Consider the following 19,738-nt stretch of genomic DNA (forward strand, 5'->3'; position numbering starts at 1 on the left):
GTGGGCTAGTGGTGGTGATCAGCCTGACTGCCCACACTACACCCACTGTCTCTAATTTAGTCCATAAGATATAGGAGCAGAACTAGACCATCGAGTCTGCTCCGCCACTTCAGCTGGCTAATCTATTTTTCCTCTCATCCCCACTCTCCTGCCTTCCCCCCACATCCCTTCAGCCCTGATCAATCAAGAATCTATCAGCCTCTGCCTGAAATCCTGGAATCATTTTTGTGAACCTCCTTTGAACATCACTAATGCCTCCACAACCTCTTTTGCCACCTCTTCCAGAACTTTGTGGTTTACATCATCTGGTCCAGGTGACTCATTTACTTTCCAAGAACCTTCTCTCTAGTTAGGGTAACTTTACACACTTCATGATCCCTGACACATGGAACTTCCATCTGGAATTTGTCAGATTGTTGTCTTCCACTGAAAATGACATAGACAGAAGCCGCTGCTTGCCCTGATGTACTTACACGGCATCATCGGTTGGCTATTGACTACAAAGCTGTGTTGCTCCAAGACTACTTCCGAAATCAGTTCCACCCTTGCCTCACATCATCTGAAGCTAAAATCTCCAACCACGTGCTGTCACCTCTAGATTTGTCCGCTGTAGCACCATTTTTAAACTCATGAAACATTCCTTACCACTTGAGTAGCAGCAAAGACCAGCCAAATCTTTCTGCTTCTTCAAAGAAACTATAACTGTTCCCTTTCCATTCCAGTGGACTGTCAGATGCTTGTTAATTTCGATAAGCAGCTCTTCCTGTGTGCCATAGATAGACATTCCACTGTAGGAAATTGGAAAGGACTGCCTGTAGATTGAATAATACATTTATAAATAAACTCTTTGATTTCTTCCCCTCTCCATCACTCTGAGATATGAGTTGTACTTCAGCAGTTTTTATCTGAAAATAAACATTAGCAGCATGTACCAGTAAATCAGATAATAAAGTCTGCAACACATTCATCATTCAATGTCCATTTGAGCATTAGTTTGGATCTTATGTGCCAGAATGCTCAGAGTTATGTCTCTAAAGGTGATGTTCAAACCTAAAACTTTATTATTCTGATATGAAACAAATTACTGACACCAGCAGAAATGTGTCGGAAAAGGACCATTAATATCATGAAGGGTCGCACCCACCCACCCTGCTCATGGACTGTTTGTCCTACACCAATAAGGGAGGAGGCTACGTGGCATCCACACCAGGACCACCAGACTCAAAAACATTGACTTTCCCCAAGCAGTGAGGCTGATCAACACCTCCACCCACTAACCCACCCCTCCACACCCCCAATCACCCACTGACCGACCCCTCCACACCCCCAATCACCCACTGACCCACCCCTCCACACACCCAACCACCCACTGACCCACCCCTCCACACACCCAACCACCACTACTTTATCACTTCCTGTCAGTCACCTTATGGACAGACACCCCTGTGCCTGGTGTCACTTTATGAACACACAATCAATCAATGTATATAAGCTATCTTAAGTATTTTTATTTATTCTGTTTTTAATGTGTTTTTTGTGCTGCATTGAACCCTGAGTAACAATTACTTCTTTCTCCTTGAATGTTCAGTTCCTTATTGAATAAATTTTGCCAAACATGAATAGTTTCTTATTAATATCTGACACAATAGGGCTTCCAATGTTGTCTGTCATTCATTCTTTGTTTTTTTTTTCTCTCTCTGTGTCGTGGATTTCTGAAAAGAGTAAGATTTCAGTTTGTATACAGGAGACATTCTCTGATATTAAGTTGAACCATAGGACTGGTTGTTAATTGTTAAAAGCCCTTAGCTTGAAACGTCAACTTTTTATTCCTTTCTGCTTGAGCTACTGAGACATCCAGCATAATACTTCTACTTCTGAACTTTTGTACTTTGAAACAACATATCTAACCATTCCTCTTACTTGTGGTGAAAGAAGCAAAGTTCTAGGCTGTGTAATACTTGTGTTGTAAACAATTTTCAAAGTTCAAAGTAAACTTATTTTCAAAGTACATCTATGTCACCATATACAACCTTGAGATTCATTTTCTTGTGGGCACACTCAATAAATCCATAATTTTAACACATTGAACATGTAAAACCAGAGACAGAGAGTTGCATCATGTAACTCCTTCTCACCCATGTTGTTGAATGAACTGTGTCATATTTATCAGCTCCAATCGAGGCAAATTCCCTTTGCTTATGATGATGTTTCGGGTGCACTTCCCTTTCAGACAATCCTCTTGTTGGTCAATCTATAATCAAAATTAAAATAGACATCAAGCTAATAAATCAATTTCACACTTAATACAACTCTTCAGTGGAAAGTGATTAGTAAACGACTGATACTGGAATTGTGTGGTGCGTGGCCAAGTGGTTAAGGCATTGGACTAGCGATCTGAAGGTTGTGAGTTCTAGCCCCAGCCAAGACAATGTGTTGTGTCCTTGAGCAAGGCACTTAACCACACATTGCTCCAAGTCCACCCAGCTGAAAATGGGTACCGACAAAATGCTGGGGGGAGGTGGGGTTAACCTCGCGATAGACTGGTGTCCTATCCGGGGGGGGGGGGGGTCTCAGACTCTCAGTCGCTTCACACCACGGAAAGAGACCTTAACTTCAACTTAACTGATACTGGAATCATCATGAAACATTCATCTCCCTCTCTCCCTCCACAGGCCATTACAGAAAAGAGTAAATAGTCAACGTTTTGGGCTGACTGAAAAGGAAGGGATAAAGGAGTCAGACGAAGAAGTTGAGGGGAGGGAAGGAAGATGTACTAGGAGCCAGGTGATAGGTGAAACTGGGAGAGGGGGAGGAGGTGTGGTAAAGAGCTGGGAAGTTGACCGATGAAAGAGATAAAGGGCTGGAGAAGTGGGAATCTGATAGGAGGGGACAGAAGATCATGGAAGAAAGGAGGGTGAGGAGCACCAGAGGGAGGTGATGGGTGGGTAAGGTGAGAGAGGAAAAAGGGGATAGGGAATGGTGAACGAGAGGGGGGAGCAATTATCAGAAGTTCGAAAAGTCTATGTTCATGCCATCAGATTGGATAGAAGGTGTTGCCCTCCTTTTGGCAGTACAGGAGGTCAGGGACTGACATTTTGGAATAGGAATGGGAAATAGAATTGAAATGTGTAGCCACTGGGAGGTCCCACTTTTTATGACCGATGGAGCGAGGGTGCTCGGTGAAGCGGTGTCCAAACCTACATCTAGTCTCATTGATATACAGGAGACCACACTGGGAACACCAGATGCAGTAGGTGACCCCAACAGACTCATGGGTGAAGTGTTGCCTCATCTGGAAAGACTGTTTGGGGCCCTGAACGGTAGTGAGGAAGGAGGTGTAGGGGCAGGTATAGCACGTTCCACTTACAAGGTTAAGTGCCAGGAGGGAGATCAGTGGGGAGGAACGAAGGGAGTCATGTGGGGAGTGATCCCTGCAGAAAGCAGAAAGTGGGGGGTTGGAGGGAAAGATGTGTTTGGTGATGGGATTCCATTGGAGATGGTCGAAGGTAGGAAGAATTATGTGCTGGCTCAAATTTACCAGGCTCGTCAGCAGACCAGTTGATTTGAAGGGAGAGAGAGCTTTGTGCATGTTGGGGAGAAAAGTTTAAAAAGGAGTGTTTCCCAGGGCTCAGCGCATTAGCGGTGGACCAATCAGTTCGAAGAGAGAGAGAGATTGCACAGGTCAGAGAGCAGAGTTTAGTGGGTATGACTCCAAGGCCAGTTTTCTGCTCTGGGGGTCAGACTTCCAGCCTCCCTGATCACCACATCGAGCTGCAACTCCTTCGAGACAGTGTTAGGGAACTGGAGCTGCAGCTCGATGACCTTCAGCTTGTTAGGGAGAGAGAGGAGGTGATAGACAGGAGCTACAGGCAGGTAGTCACCTTAGAGTCACAGGAGACAGATAAGTGGGTGACCGGCAGGAGAGAGAAGGGAGTGGAGAGTACCCCTGTGGCTGTCCCCCTTAAATAAGTTCTCCTGTTTGAGTGCTGTTGGGGGGGGGGGGGGGGGAACAGCCTACCTGGGGGAAGCGGCAGGGGCCGTGCCTCTGGCACAGAGTCCGGCCCTGTGGCTCAGAAGAGTAGGGAACGGAAGAGAATGGCAGTGGTTATAGGGGACTCTATAGTTCGGGGGACAGATAGGTGATTCTGTGGACATGAAAAAGAAACAAGGATAGTAGTTTTCCTCCCAGATGCCAGGGTTCGTGATGTTTCTGATCGCATCCACAATGTCCTGAAATGGGAGGGTGAGCAGCCAGAGGTCGTGGTACAGATTGGTACCAACCAAGGGAACAAAGTAAGCTCTATAAAGATCCTTATATTTCCTAGTGATTATAATGCCTAGATATCTAAAGGAATCTGTAACTTTGGAAGGAATATGATCATATATAGAAACAGATTCATTTAAAGGAAACAGTTCACTTTTATTAAAGTTAATTTTATATCCTGAAAAATCTCCAAATTCATTAAATAATTTTAGCAAGGCAGGGATAGATTCCTCAGGATTAGATATATAAACCAGTAAATCATCAGCATAAAGAGAAATCTTATGAATGCACAAGAATCCCATGAATATCTTTAGCTTCACAAAGAGCAATAGCAAGGGGTTCTAATATTAAGTTAAATAACAAAGGACTTAATGGACAATCTTGTCTTGTCCCCCGTGAAAGCTGAAAAAAGAGAATCTACAGTAATGACAGTAGCAATAGGTTTTATATATCATTCTACTCCAATTATTAAAATTAACACTAAAACCAAATTTCTCTAAAACATTAAATAAATATTTCCATTCGACTCGATTGAATGCTTTTTCAGCATCCAAAGAGACGACGCATTGTGGAATTTTAAAAGAAGTCGAGTATATAATGTTAAATAATCTCTGAACATTTGAAAAAGAATAATGACCCTTTATAAAGCCTGTTTGATCTTTAAAAATAATTTTACTCAAAATATTTTCCAACTGATCGGCCATTATCTTTGACAGGATCTTAGCATCAACATTCAATAATAAAATAGGTCTATATGAGGCACAATCAGTAGAATCTTTATCCTTTTTAAGAATTAAAGAAATAGAAGCCTCATGAAAAGTAGAGGGTAAATCACCTTTCACAAAAGAGTCCTTAAACATTTCCAACATATATGGAGAGAGCAATTTTCCAAAATTTTTTAATAAAATTCTACAGGGTAGCCATCAAATCCAAGGCCTTACCGGATTGCATTGAAAAAATAGCTTTATGAATTTCGGCTTCAGTAATTTGGACATCAAGAGTTTTTTGATCAACAGAAATTTGAGGAAAAACAATCCTTCATAAAAAAGCATTCATTTTAGAAGAGTCCACTGGAAATTGAGATTTATAAAATTCAGTATAAAAATCTTGAAAAATCTTATTAATTTCTTCATATTCCCAAGCCAGGGTACTATCTTTCCTACAGAGTTTCAAAATTTGCCTTTTGGTTCTGGCCGTTTTTAATTGAGATGCAAACAATTTGTTATTTTTATCTCCAAACATATAAAATTGACTTTTTAGCTTAAGCAAGTAGCCTTCAATAGGATGAGTTAATAATAAATTATATTGTGATTGAAGTTCCACCCTTTGTTTAAATAAGTCAATATTAGGGAAAATAGTATAAATATTATCTAAGTCTTTAATTTGTTTTGAAATCTTACCTAATTCTACTTTAGCAATGCACACGAAATGCTGGTGGAACACAGCAGGCCAGGCAGCATCTATAGGAAGAAGCACTGTCGACATTTCGGGCCAAGATCCTTCATCAGGACAGACATCTGCTGCTTTAGTCTGTATTTTAACCTTAGCTGAATAAGATGATCTGACCACGTAAAAATGCTTTAAGTGTATCCCATATGATTAATTTAGACATACCCCCTATATCATTAAAAAGAAAAACAAGTTCAGTGCATCTTTTCCTTGTTTGGAGGTCAGACTGAACTTGTTGCTTCATGGTTGTTTTATTCAGAGTTGATAAAGAAGGAAGTAAAACTGACAGTGATGGCAGTCTACTAGTTGAAGAGAGAGGGAATCTGAAGACAGTGTCTAACATAAAACAAGCTATCGCCAGTTTCATTGGCGTATCAGCTTTTGCTCAGAATCAGGTTTATTATCATTTGTTAACTTACCACAATGCTGAAGGCAGAGGGTGTTTTCAGTTCAGTGAGTAACATATACATGCAGTGCCCACGAAACTCAAACTGACTTTCTCTGAATGTGGAGACGTACGTGTTCCCAATGCCAGTTACTATACACTGTTGCTCTTTCTCACCTGTGGAAGTCAGGCAGACGTATGTTAGTTGTGACTGGTATTTTCAATATAATTTTCACATTCAGATTTACTTATCACATATACAGTGAAGTGCATCGTTTGTGTTACTGACCAACACAGCTAAGCATGTGCTGGGGGCAGCCCACCCACAAGTGTTGCCACACATTCCGGCTCCAGCAGAACAACTCAGAACACAACGTGTAACAAAAGAGCTTTGACCAGCCACCAGTCCACGTTAGGGATTGACTAGGAAGAGCAAATTAAAGGAAGGCAGCGGCCATCGTCTGGGTGGACAGTCAGTCTGGTGATCTTGAGGCTTTAGCTCTTCGAAGCTTCAGTGAAGAGAGGCTTCACCAAGAGAAAGCAAAGGAGAGACAGCTCCAGGTTAGGTTTTCCCTTCCTTCCCTGCCCTTCTTTATATCTGCTCAGCTAGGACAGCAGAGGGGCCAGGCAGGATAGTTGAATGCTCCTCCTGCGGGATCTGGGATGGCAGAGGGACCTCCAGTGTCCCTGACGACAACTTCGAGAAGTGCATCACCTGCAGCTTCTAAAATTCCATGTTAAGGAGTAGGAGCTGGAACTGGATGAACTGCGGATCATTCGGGAGGCTGAGAGATGATAGATAGGACACGTAGAGAGGTAGGCACACCCAAGCTGTGGGACATAGGGAACTGGGTGAGTTAGGAAGTGGAAAGGGGTTAAGGAGTGCCCCATGGCCATTCCTCTCAACAACAAGTATATCACTTTGGTGGCGGGGGGGGAGATGACCTAACAGAGGAAAGTGACAGCTCTCTGGCATTGTCTCTGCCTCTGTGACTCAGAAGAGGGAGTGGAAAGAAGAGGCATGCTGTGGTGATAGGGGATTCACTAGTCAGGGGAACAGACAGGGGGTTCTCTGGCGAGAACGAGATTCCCGGATGGTATGTTACCCCCCCACCTGCCAGGGTCATGAATATCTCAGATCGAGTCCTCAGCATTCTTACGTGGGAGGGTGAACAGCCAGAAGCCGTGGTCCATGTAGCTCTAATGACGTGGGTAGGACGAGTGATGATGTTCTGCATAGAGAGTTCATGGAGTTAGGTGCTAAATTAAAGAGCAGGGCCTCCAGGGTTGTGATCTAGTTCTGGCTGCCCGTACCACATGCTAGTGAAGCCAGATCTAGGAAGATTATACAGTTTAATACGTGGATAAGAAGTTGGTGTAGGAGGGAGGGCATAATATTTTTGGATCATTAGGCTCTCTTTCAGGGAAGGTGGGACCTGTACAAAAGGGACAGTTTGCACCTGAACTGGAGGGGGACCAATATCCCAGTGGGAAGCTTTGCTAATGCTACATGATGGGGGTTAAACTAGAGTTGAAGGGGGATGGGAACCAAGGTGTCAGACCAGTCACTGATATTCTTTTGTACAGTTAGGTGACAATAAACTTGAACTTGATAGAGAAAAAGTGCTTTAAATGTGGTCTGAAGAGAAGTTACAAGAAAGGCAAAGTCACAACATCCTTCTTTTGTATGATATCCCTCATACACTCGGGATAGACTCACGGAGCTGATATCTTTCACACTAGCCTCTCAAAACACCTAATCACTGTGGATATATGCACCACTGTGCAGCAGTCCTTGAGGCAGGTTACACGCTCTTCTTGGGCACCGGTACGATTGCAGCCTGCTTGGAGCAGGTGGGTACCACGCACTGCCGGAGAGAGAGGTTAAAGGTGTCTGTGAACACACCGGCCAGTTGGTCAGCACAGGCCTTCAGTACTCAGCCAGGGACTGGATGTTTCCCTTGGATTCACTCTCTAAAGGCAGGCCACATGTCATCTTCAGATACTGAGACCAAAGGAGTATCTGGAGGCATGGGGGTGCGCGATTGTTCCTCCACGTTCTGGTGGTCAAAGCGAGCACAGAACACATTCAGCTCATCTGGAACTGAAGCTCTGCTGTCCCCTGTGTCACTAGATTTAACTTCATAAGAGATTATGGCATTCTAACCCTGCCACAGCTGTCAAGCATCCCTCATTGATTCTAGTCCAGTCCGGAATCTCCACTTCACCCACGAGATGGTTTTCCGGAGATCATACCTGCAACTCTTGTAGCATTCTTGACTTCTAGACTTGAATGCCGCTGATGTGGCCCTCAGCAAATTCCGGATTTCATAGTTAATCTAGGGCTTCAGATTGTGGTAAATCCTGAAAGACTTTGTGGGGGCACACTCATCTACAGTTGTTTTAGTAAAGTCTGGTGTAGTCATTCAGATCCTCAGATAAGTGCTGAGTCGAAGCAACCCTGTAACCGTTCCTCTGCCTCCCGTGACCGCCCGAGCTGTCTGCATCACTGGGGCCTTGCTCTTTAGGCTGTGTTTGCATGCAGGTAATAGGAGTCCAGACAAATGGTCTGATTTGCCAAAATGTGGTCCAGGGAAGGAATGATAGGCATTTCTTACCGTAGTGGTCGAGTGTGTTGGGCCCAATGGTGCAACAGGTTACATGCTAGTAATAATTGGGCAGGGTTTTCTTTGAACAGGACTGGTTACAGTCACCGAGTATAATCTGAAAAGCGTAAGAATGGGCTGTTTCTTGCCTGCAGATGACATCACACAGTTTCACGAGTGCTTGCTTATAATCTGTCACTGGTGGTATATAAACTGCAGTCAGGATCACGGTCAGAACTCCCAAGGCAAATAGAATGGTCTACATTTGATAGTCAGGTGTTCTAAGGAAGGGAACAAGAGGTACAAGAGGTCGACATAACCCCAACGTCCGAACACCAATGAGAATTGACTAAAAAGCACACGCTGCCTCCTTTTTCCTTACCAGAGTTTGCGGTTCGACCCGTTCTGAAAATCGTCCAGCGTATTCATTGTTAACCAAGTCTCGGTGTAACAAACAATTGAGACCTGTCCCATCTGCCTCTGATACGGCAGCCTTGCCCTGGGACCGGCTACACATTCGCCAACAAGACACTGGGTAGAGGAGACCTCATCACTCTGTGCTCCAGTGCAGATTTGCTGAGTACACCCACAGGGTGTGTGTGGTGGCACGTGTGTACTCTGATAATAAATGTTACTTTGATAGCCCGTCCTCAATTACTGAAACTTCATTTACCTTCAACTCTAATAAATTCTTCACCAGTTGAGTTTGATTTTCTTAACAGATCCACCACGTCTCTTTTACCCTATGAACATAATGACACAAAGTGAAGTGACTTATGAGATTTTGCTTCATTTTCACTCCCAGCCCTTTCTTGCTTCCCTGGACCTACAATATGAGGCAAACAGGCTTAGTGAGTCAGTGCTTATATTCTCAGCCTCTTTAACAGCAAAAGCACTATCGTATCTTTGGGTGTTAATAGGACAATATTTTTAATGCAATGTACTCTCTGACTGTTCTGTAATTGTACAGGACAGAAACGGCCCCACTTTGCCCATGCTGTTTGTGGTGCCTGACTGTATCCCTCTACACCGGGTCTACGCAGCCCTTGCCTAATGATAGAGGTCCATGGCCTAAAGAAGTCTGGAAACCCTTGCTCTGTGCCTTTCAGAATCAGAATCGGTTTAATACCACCAGCATAAGTCAGGAAATTTACTGACTTTCAGCAGCCGTACATTACAATGCATGATAATGTGGAAAAAACTGTGAATTACAGTAACTGTGTGTGTGTGTATATATATATAAATAGTGAAATTAAATTAGTACAAAAATAGGAAATAAAAATGTAGTGAAGTTGGTTCGAGTCTCGGCTGAGGCAACGTGTTGTGTCCTTGAGCAAGGCACTTAACAACAATAGACAATAGGCGCAGGAGTAGGCCATTCGGCCCTACGAGCCAGCACCGCCATTCAATGTGATCATGGCTGATCATCTACAATCAGTACCCTGTTCCTGCCTTCTCCCCATATCCTTATACCCCATATAACACATCGCTCTGTGACGACACCGGTGCCAAGCTGCTTGGGTCCTAGTGCCCTTCCCTTGGACAACATCGGTGGCGTGGAGAGGGGAAGGCTTGCAGCTTGGGCAACTGCCGGTCTCCCATACAACCCTGCCCAGGCCTGCACCCTGGAAACCTTCCAAGGTGCAAATCCATGGTCTCACAAGACTAATGGATGCCTATAACTATTATTACTGTGTTCATGGGTTCAGTGACCATTCAATACCTGTATAATGACCTTTCAAACATCATTAATGTATCTGCTTCCACCACTTCCTCAGTGTGGACAAACTAAACTTCTCTCCTCTTATTTTAAATCTTTCCCCTCTACTACTACACTCCATTGCCCTGGGAGATTAATTCTGGCTACATAGCCTGTCTATGCCCTTCAATTTTCACAGGGAGCAAGGTGCTTCCTGCAGATTTTGCTAACCACTATCACATCACCCCTCAACCTTCAAGCTGCAGGAAGAATAAATCCACCCAGCCAGTCTCTCCTTATAAGTGCAGCCCTCTCTTGCAGCAGCAGCCGGTTCAATTTCCTGCACTCTTCCATTGCGACTCCATCCTTCCTGTACTGTGGCACGGTGCTCCGTGCAGGCTAACCACTGTTCTGAACAAGTCCCAGGGTCCGTGGACAAACTCTGTTGGTAGATGTCAGTTCAGAACACTATTTGCTTGTTTTTAGTGTTCGCATGTTTTGGTTTTTTTTCTCTTTTATTACTGGGTTCTTTCGGCTTTCTTTGTTTTGTCGCTGTTTGTAAGGAGACGAATCTTCAGGGTTGTATAATGCAGACATAGTTTGATAATAAACTTTGAACATGATATCCCAAACCTTATACTCAATGCCTTAGCCTAGACAAGCAAAACCATATGTATTTTTAACTCTCTTTTCCACTCATTTTACCACTTTCTGGGACTCAAGCACTTGCATCCCAATGTATGTCAGTACACCAACGATCCTCTGACCCCTGCCATATATCTGAAGTGCGTTATCCCACCACACTTACCTCCATTAAATTTCATCTGCAGCCCTGCCGTCCAACCGCTTAGCTGATCTAAGGACCTGTAACCTCTATCTACCTGTGAAGCAACCTTTCTACTTTTGCACCCCTCTCTGTCAAACTTCAAACTTCTCATTCCCAAGCACACTAAGCTGCCAGTCCCGCCCTTCCCTCAACGTTTCCATGACTGCATCAATCCAATGTGATCTCTCAGCTCAGTTGTTTTACCACTGAAACTACTTGCATTAAAATAAACAACCTGCTCATAGACCATAAGGCACAGGAGCAGAATGAGGCCATTCAGCCCATTGTCTGCTCTGCCACCCATTCATGGCTGATTTATTATCCACCCTTCTCACTGGAACCTTTTACAGCTTTATCAATCGAGAGCCTATCAACCTCTGCTTTAAATATACCCGACGACTTGGCCTCCACATCCGTCTGTGACAATGAATTCCACAGATTCACCACCCTCTAGTTAAAGAAATTCCTCCTCATCTCTGTTGTAAAAAGACATCTCTCCATTCTGAGGCAGTGCTCTCTGGTCCTAGACTCCCCCACTATAGAAAACACCCTCTCTACATTCACTTCAGCTAGCCCTTTCAATGTTTGATAGGTTTCAATGAGATCCTCCCTCATTCTTCTAAACTCCAGTGAGTACAGGCCCAGGGCCATCAAACATTGCTCATACATTAACCTTTTCATTACCAGAATCATTCTCGTGAACCTCCCCTAGATCCTCTGCAATGTCAGCACATCGGTTCTTAAATAAGGGGCCCAGAACTGCTCACATAATCCAAGTGCAGTCTGACCATTGCCTTATACAGCCTCAGCATTACATCCTTGCTTTCGTATTCGAGCCTTCTCCAAATGAATGCTAGCATTACATTTGCCTTCCTCACTGCCGATTCTGCCAGCAAGTTTTAGGGAACCCTGCACGAGGACACCAAAGTCCCTTTGCATTGCTGATTTTTGAATTTTCTCCCCATTTAGAAATTAGTCCACACCATTGTTCCTTCTACAAAAGTGCACCTATACATTTCCCTACAGTATTTCCATCTGACATTTCTTTACCCATTCTTATCTCTGTTCTAAAAGGACAGCTTTCTATTCTGAGGCTGTGTCCTCTGGTCCTAGACTCCCCCACTATAGGAAACATCCTCTCCACATTCACTTTATCTGTGTCCTCTGGTCCTAGACTCCCCCACTATAGGAAACACCCTCTCCACATCCACTCTATCTGTGTCCTCTGGTCTTAGACTCCCCCACTATAGGAAACATCCTCACCACATCCACTCTATCTGTGTCCTCTGGTCCTAGACTCCCCCACTATAGAAAACATCCTCTCCACATCCACTCTATCTGTGTCCTCTGGTCTTAGACTCCCCCACTATAGGAAACATCCTCACCACATCCACTCTATCTGTGTCCTCTGGTCCTAGACTCCCCCACTATAGGAAACATCCTCTCCACATCCACTCTATCTGTGTCCTCTGGTCTTAGACTCCCCCACTATAGGAAGCATCCTCTCCACATCCACTCTATCTGTGTCCTCTGGTCCTAGACTCCCCCACTATAGGAAACATCCTCACCACATTCACTGTATCTGTATCCTCTGGTCTAGACTCCCCCACTATAGGAAACATCCTCTCCACATCCACTCTATCTGTGTCCCTCTGGTCCTAGACTCCCCCACTATAGGAAACATCCTCTCTACATCCACTCTATCTGTGTCCTCTGGTCCCAGACTCCCCCACTATAGGAAACATCCTCTCCACATCCACTCTATCTGTGTCCTCTGGTCTTAGACTCCCCCACTATAGGAAACATCCTCTCCACATCCACTCTATCCGTGTCCTCTGGTCCTAGACTCCCCCACTATAGGAAACATCCTCTCCACATCCACTCTATCTGTGCCCTCTGGTCCTAGACTCCCCCACTATAGGAAACATCCTCTCCACATCCACTCTATCTGTGTCCTCTGGTCCTAGACTCCCCCACTATAGGAAACATCCTCACCACATTCACTCTATCTGTATCCTCTGGTCTTAGACTCCCCCACTATAGGAAACATCCTCTCCACATCCACTCTATCTGTGTCCTCTGGTCCTAGACTCCCCCACTATAGGAAACATCCTCTCCACATCCACTCTATCTGTGCCCTCTGGTCCTAGACTCCCCCACTATAGGAAACATCCTCTCCACATCCACTCTATCTGTGTCCTCTGGTCCTAGACTCCCCCACTATAGGAAACATCCTCACCACATTCACTCTATCTGTATCCTCTGGTCTAGACTCCCCCACTATAGGAAACATCCTCTCCACATCCACTCTATCTGTGTCCTCTGGTCCTAGACTCCCCCACTATAGGAAACATCCTCTCCACATCCACTCTATCTGTGCCCTCTGGTCCTAGACTCCCCCACTATAGGAAACATCCTCTCCACATCCACTCTATCTGTGTCCTCTGGTCTTAGACTCCCCCACTATAGGAAACATCCTCACCACATCCACTCTATCTGTGTCCTCTAGTCCTAGACTCCCCCACTATAGGAAACATCCTCTCCACATCCACTCTATCTGTGTCCTCTGGTCTTAGACTCCCCCACTATAGGAAACATCCTCTCCACATCCACTCTATATGTGTCCTCTGGTCCTAGACTCCCCCACTATAGGAAACATCCTCTCCACATCCACTCTATCTGTGTCCTCTGGTCCTAGACTCCCCCACTACAGGAAACATCCTCTCCACATCCACTCTATCTGTATCCTCTGATCCTAGACACCCCACTATAGGAAACATCCTCTCCACATCGACTCTATCTGTATCCTCTGGTCCTAGACTCCCCCACTATAGGAAACATCCTCTCCACATCCACTCTATCTGTGCCCTCTGGTCTTAGACTCCCCCACTACAGGAAACATCCTCTCCACATCCACTCTATCTGTATCCTCTGGTCTTAGACTCCCCCACTATAGGAAACATCCTCACCACATCCACTCTATCTGTGTCCTCTGGTCCTAGACTCCCCCACTATAGGAAACATCCTCTCCACATCCACTCTATATGTGTCCTCTGGTCCTAGACTCCCCCACTATAGGAAACATCCTCTCCACATCCACTCTATCTGTGTCCTCTGGTCCTAGACTCCCCCACTACAGGAAACATCCTCTCCACATCCACTCTATCTGTATCCTCTGATCCTAGACACCCCACTATAGGAAACATCCTCTCCACATCCACTCTATCTGTATCCTCTGGTCCTAGACTCCCCCACTATAGGAAACATCCTCTCCACATCCACTCTATCTGTGCCCTCTGGTCTTAGACTCCCCCACTACAGGAAACATCCTCTCCACATCCACTCTATCTGAATCCTCTGGTCCTAGACTCCCCCACTATAGGAAACATCCTCTCCACATCCACTCTATCTGTGCCCTCTGGTCCTAGACTCCCCCACTACAGGAAACATCCTCTCCAAATTCACTCTATCTGTGTCCTCTGATCCTAGACTCCCCCACTATAGGAAACATCCTCTCCACATCCACTCTATCTGTGTCCTCTGGTCCTAGACTCCCCCACTACAGGAAACATCCTCTCCACATCCACTCTATCTGTATCCTCTGGTCCCAGACTCCCCCACTATAGGAAACATCCTCTCCACATCCACTCTATCTGTGTCCTCTGGTCTTAGACTCCCCCACTATAGGAAACATCCTCTCCACATCCACTCTATCCGTGTCCTCTGGTCCTAGACTCCCCCACTATAGGAAACATCCTCTCCACATCCACTCTATCTGTGCCCTCTGGTCCTAGACTCCCCCACTATAGGAAACATCCTCTCCACATCCACTCTATCTGTGTCCTCTGGTCCTAGACTCCCCCACTATAGGAAACATCCTCACCACATTCACTCTATCTGTATCCTCTGGTCTTAGACTCCCCCACTATAGGAAACATCCTCTCCACATCCACTCTATCTGTGTCCTCTGGTCCTAGACTCCCCCACTATAGGAAACATCCTCTCCACATCCACTGTATCTGTGCCCTCTGGTCCTAGACTCCCCCACTATAGGAAACATCCTCTCCACATCCACTCTATCTGTGTCCTCTGGTCTTAGACTCCCCCACTATAGGAAACATCCTCACCACATCCACTCTATCTGTGTCCTCTGGTCCTAGACTCCCCCACTATAGGAAACATCCTCTCCACATCCACTCTATCTGTGTCCTCTGGTCTTAGACTCCCCCACTATAGGAAACATCCTCTCCACATCCACTCTATATGTGTCCTCTGGTCCTAGACTCCCCCACTATAGGAAACATCCTCTCCACATCCACTCTATCTGTGTCCTCTGGTCCTAGACTCCCCCACTATAGGAAACATCCTCTCCACATCCACTCTATCTGTATCCTCTGGTCCTAGACTCCCCCACTATAGGAAACATCCTCTCCACATCCACTCTATCTGTGTCCTCTGGTCTTAGACTCCCCCACTATAGGAAACATCCTCTCCACATCCACTCTATCTGTGTCCTCTGGTCCTAGACTCCCCCACTATAGGAAACATCCTCTCCACATCCACTCTATCTGTGTCCTCTGGTCTTAGACTCCCCCACTATAGGAAACATCCTCTCCACATCCACTCTATCCGTGTCCTCTGGTCCTAGACTCCCCCACTATAGGAAACATCCTCACCACATTCACTCTATCTGTATCCTCTGGTCTAGACTCCCCCACTATAGGAAATATCCTCTCCACATCCACTCTATCTGTGCCCTCTGGTCCTAGACTCCCCCACTATAGGAAACATCCTCTCCACATCCACTCTATCTGTGTCCTCTGGTCCTAGACTCCCCCACTATAGGAAACATCCTCACCACATTCACTCTATCTGTATCCTCTGGTCTAGACTCCCCCACTATAGGAAACATCCTCTCCACATCCACTCTATCTGTGTCCTCTGGTCCTAGACTCCCCCACTATAGGAAACATCCTCTCCACATCCACTCTATCTGTGCCCTCTGGTCCTAGACTCCCCCACTATAGGAAACATCCTCTCCACATCCACTCTATCTGTGTCCTCTGGTCTTAGACTCCCCCACTATAGGAAACATCCTCACCACATCCACTCTATCTGTGTCCTCTAGTCCTAGACACCCCCACTATAGGAAACATCCTCTCCACATCCACTCTATATGTGTCCTCTGGTCCTAGACTCCCCCACTATAGGAAACATCCTCTCCACATCCACTCTATCTGTGTCCTCTGGTCCTAGACTCCCCCACTACAGGAAACATCCTCTCCACATCCACTCTATCTGTATCCTCTGATCCTAGACACCCCACTATAGGAAACATCCTCTCCACATCCACTCTATCTGTTTCCTCTGGTCCTAGACTCCCCCACTATAGGAAACATCCTCTCCACATCCACTCTATCTGTGCCCTCTGGTCTTAGACTCCCCCACTACAGGAAACATCCTCTCCACATCCACTCTATCTGTGTCCTCTGGTCTTAGACTCCCCCACTATAGGAAACATCCTCACCACATCCACTCTATCTGTGTCCTCTAGTCCTAGACTCCCCCACTATAGGAAACATCCTCTCCACATCCACTCTATCTGTGTCCTCTGGTCTTAGACTCCCCCACTATAGGAAACATCCTCTCCACATCCACTCTATATGTGTCCTCTGGTCCTAGACTCCCCCACTATAGGAAACATCCTCTCCACATCCACTCTATCTGTGTCCTCTGGTCCTAGACTCCCCCACTACAAGAAACATCCTCTCCACATCCACTCTATCTGTATCCTCTGATCCTAGACACCCCACTATAGGAAACATCCTCTCCACATCCACTCTATCTGTATCCTCTGGTCCTAGACTCCCCCACTATAGGAAACATCCTCTCCACATCCACTCTATCTGTGCCCTCTGGTCTTAGACTCCCCCACTACAGGAAACATCCTCTCCACATCCACTCTATCTGTATCCTCTGGTCTTAGACTCCCCCACTATAGGAAACATCCTCACCACATCCACTCTATCTGTGTCCTCTGGTCCTAGACTCCCCCACTATAGGAAACATCCTCTCCACATCCACTCTATATGTGTCCTCTGGTCCTAGACTCCCCCACTATAGGAAACATCCTCACCACATCCACTCTATCTGTGTCCTCTAGTCCAAGACTCCCCCACTATAGGAAACATCCTCTCCACATCCACTCTATCTGTGTCCTCTGGTCTTAGACTCCCCCACTATAGGAAACATCCTCTCCACATCCACTCTATATGTGTCCTCTGGTCCTAGACTCCCCCACTATAGGAAACATCCTCTCCACATCCACTCTATCTGTGTCCTCTGGTCCTAGACTCCCCCACTACAGGAAACATCCTCTCCACATCCACTCTATCTGTATCCTCTGATCCTAGACACCCCACTATAGGAAACATCCTCTCCACATCCACTCTATCTGTATCCTCTGATCCTAGACACCCCACTATAGGAAACATCCTCTCCACATCCACTCTATCTGTTTCCTCTGGTCCTAGACTCCCCCACTATAGGAAACATCCTCTCCACATCCACTCTATCTGTGCCCTCTGGTCTTAGACTCCCCCACTACAGGAAACATCCTCTCCACATCCACTCTATCTGTGTCCTCTGGTCTTAGACTCCCCCACTATAGGAAACATCCTCACCACATCCACTCTATCTGTGTCCTCTAGTCCTAGACTCCCCCACTATAGGAAACATCCTCTCCACATCCACTCTATCTGTGTCCTCTGGTCTTAGACTCCCCCACTATAGGAAACATCCTCTCCACATCCACTCTATATGTGTCCTCTGGTCCTAGACTCCCCCACTATAGGAAACATCCTCTCCACATCCACTCTATCTGTGTCCTCTGGTCCTAGACTCCCCCACTACAGGAAACATCCTCTCCACATCCACTCTATCTGTATCCTCTGATCCTAGACACCCCACTATAGGAAACATCCTCTCCACATCCACTCTATCTGTATCCTCTGGTCCTAGACTCCCCCACTATAGGAAACATCCTCTCCACATCCACTCTATCTGTGCCCTCTGGTCTTAGACTCCCCCACTACAGGAAACATCCTCTCCACATCCACTCTATCTGTATCCTCTGGTCTTAGACTCCCCCACTATAGGAAACATCCTCACCACATCCACTCTATCTGTGTCCTCTGGTCCTAGACTCCCCCACTATAGGAAACATCCTCTCCACATCCACTCTATATGTGTCCTCTGGTCCTAGACTCCCCCACTATAGGAAACATCCTCACCACATCCACTCTATCTGTGTCCTCTAGTCCAAGACTCCCCCACTATAGGAAACATCCTCTCCACATCCACTCTATCTGTGTCCTCTGGTCCTAGACTCCCCCACTATAGGAAACATCCTCTCCACATCCACTCTATCTGTGTCCTCTGGTCCTAGACTCCCCCACTACAGGAAACATCCTCTCCACATCCACTCTATCTGTATCCTCTGATCCTAGACACCCCACTATAGGAAACATCCTCTCCACATCCACTCTATCTGTATCCTCTGGTCCTAGACTCCCCCACTATAGGAAACATCCTCTCCACATCCACTCTATCTGTGCCCTCTGGTCTTAGACTCCCCCACTATAGGAAACATCCTCTCCACATCCACTCTATCTGTGCCCTCTGGTCTTAGACTCCCCCACTACAGGAAACATCCTCTCCACATCCACTCTATCTGTGTCCTCTGGTCCTAGACTCCCCCACTATAGGAAACATCCTCTCCACATCCACTCTATATGTGTCCTCTGGTCCTAGACTCCCCCACTATAGGAAACATCCTCTCCACATCCACTCTATCTGTGTCCTCTGGTCCTAGACTCCCCCACTACAGGAAACATCCTCTCCACATCCACTCTATCTGTATCCTCTGATCCTAGACACCCCACTATAGGAAACATCCTCTCCACATCCACTCTATCTGTATCCTCTGGTCCTAGACTCCCCCACTATAGGAAACATCCTCTCCACATCCACTCTATCTGTGCCCTCTGGTCTTAGACTCCCCCACTACAGGAAACATCCTCTCCACATCCACTCTATCTGTGTCCTCTGGTCTTAGACTCCCCCACAATAGGAAACATCCTCACCACATCCACTCTATCTGTGTCCTCTGGTCCTAGACTCCCCCACTATAGAAAACATCCTCTCCACATCCACTCTATCTGTGTCCTCTGGTCTTAGACTCCCCCACTATAGGAAACATCCTCACCACATTCACTCTTTCTGTGTCCTCTGGTCCTAGACTCCCCCACTATAGGAAACATCCTCTCCACATCCACTCTATCTGTGTCCTCTGGTCTTAGACTCCCCCACTATAGGAAGCATCCTCTCCACATCCACTCTATCTGTGTCCTCTGGTCCTAGACTCCCCCACTATAGGAAACATCCTCACCACATTCACTCTATCTGTATCCTCTGGTCTAGACTCCCCCACTATAGGAAACATCCTCTC

The 19,738-nt window shown here is 46.2% G+C and overlaps 1 protein-coding gene across 1 annotated transcript in view; it reads right to left on the bottom strand.

Annotated features, from left to right (window-relative positions):
- Window positions 1-19,738, bottom strand: part of LOC140728799 (von Willebrand factor-like) — an 89,557-nt gene that overhangs the window by 28,774 nt on the left and 41,045 nt on the right. The window contains exons 4-7 of the mRNA XM_073047755.1: window positions 9,378-9,447; window positions 6,133-6,275; window positions 2,136-2,251; window positions 646-812 (exon numbers count right to left, since the gene is read on the bottom strand). Of these exons, the coding sequence (XP_072903856.1) occupies window positions 646-812; window positions 2,136-2,251; window positions 6,133-6,275; window positions 9,378-9,447 (496 nt within the window). The remainder of the gene's footprint in view (window positions 1-645; window positions 813-2,135; window positions 2,252-6,132; window positions 6,276-9,377; window positions 9,448-19,738) is intronic.

The sequence above is a fragment of the Hemitrygon akajei genome, chromosome 6, assembly GCF_048418815.1.
Source record: "Hemitrygon akajei chromosome 6, sHemAka1.3, whole genome shotgun sequence".
NCBI classification, from domain to species: domain Eukaryota; kingdom Metazoa; phylum Chordata; class Chondrichthyes; order Myliobatiformes; family Dasyatidae; genus Hemitrygon; species Hemitrygon akajei.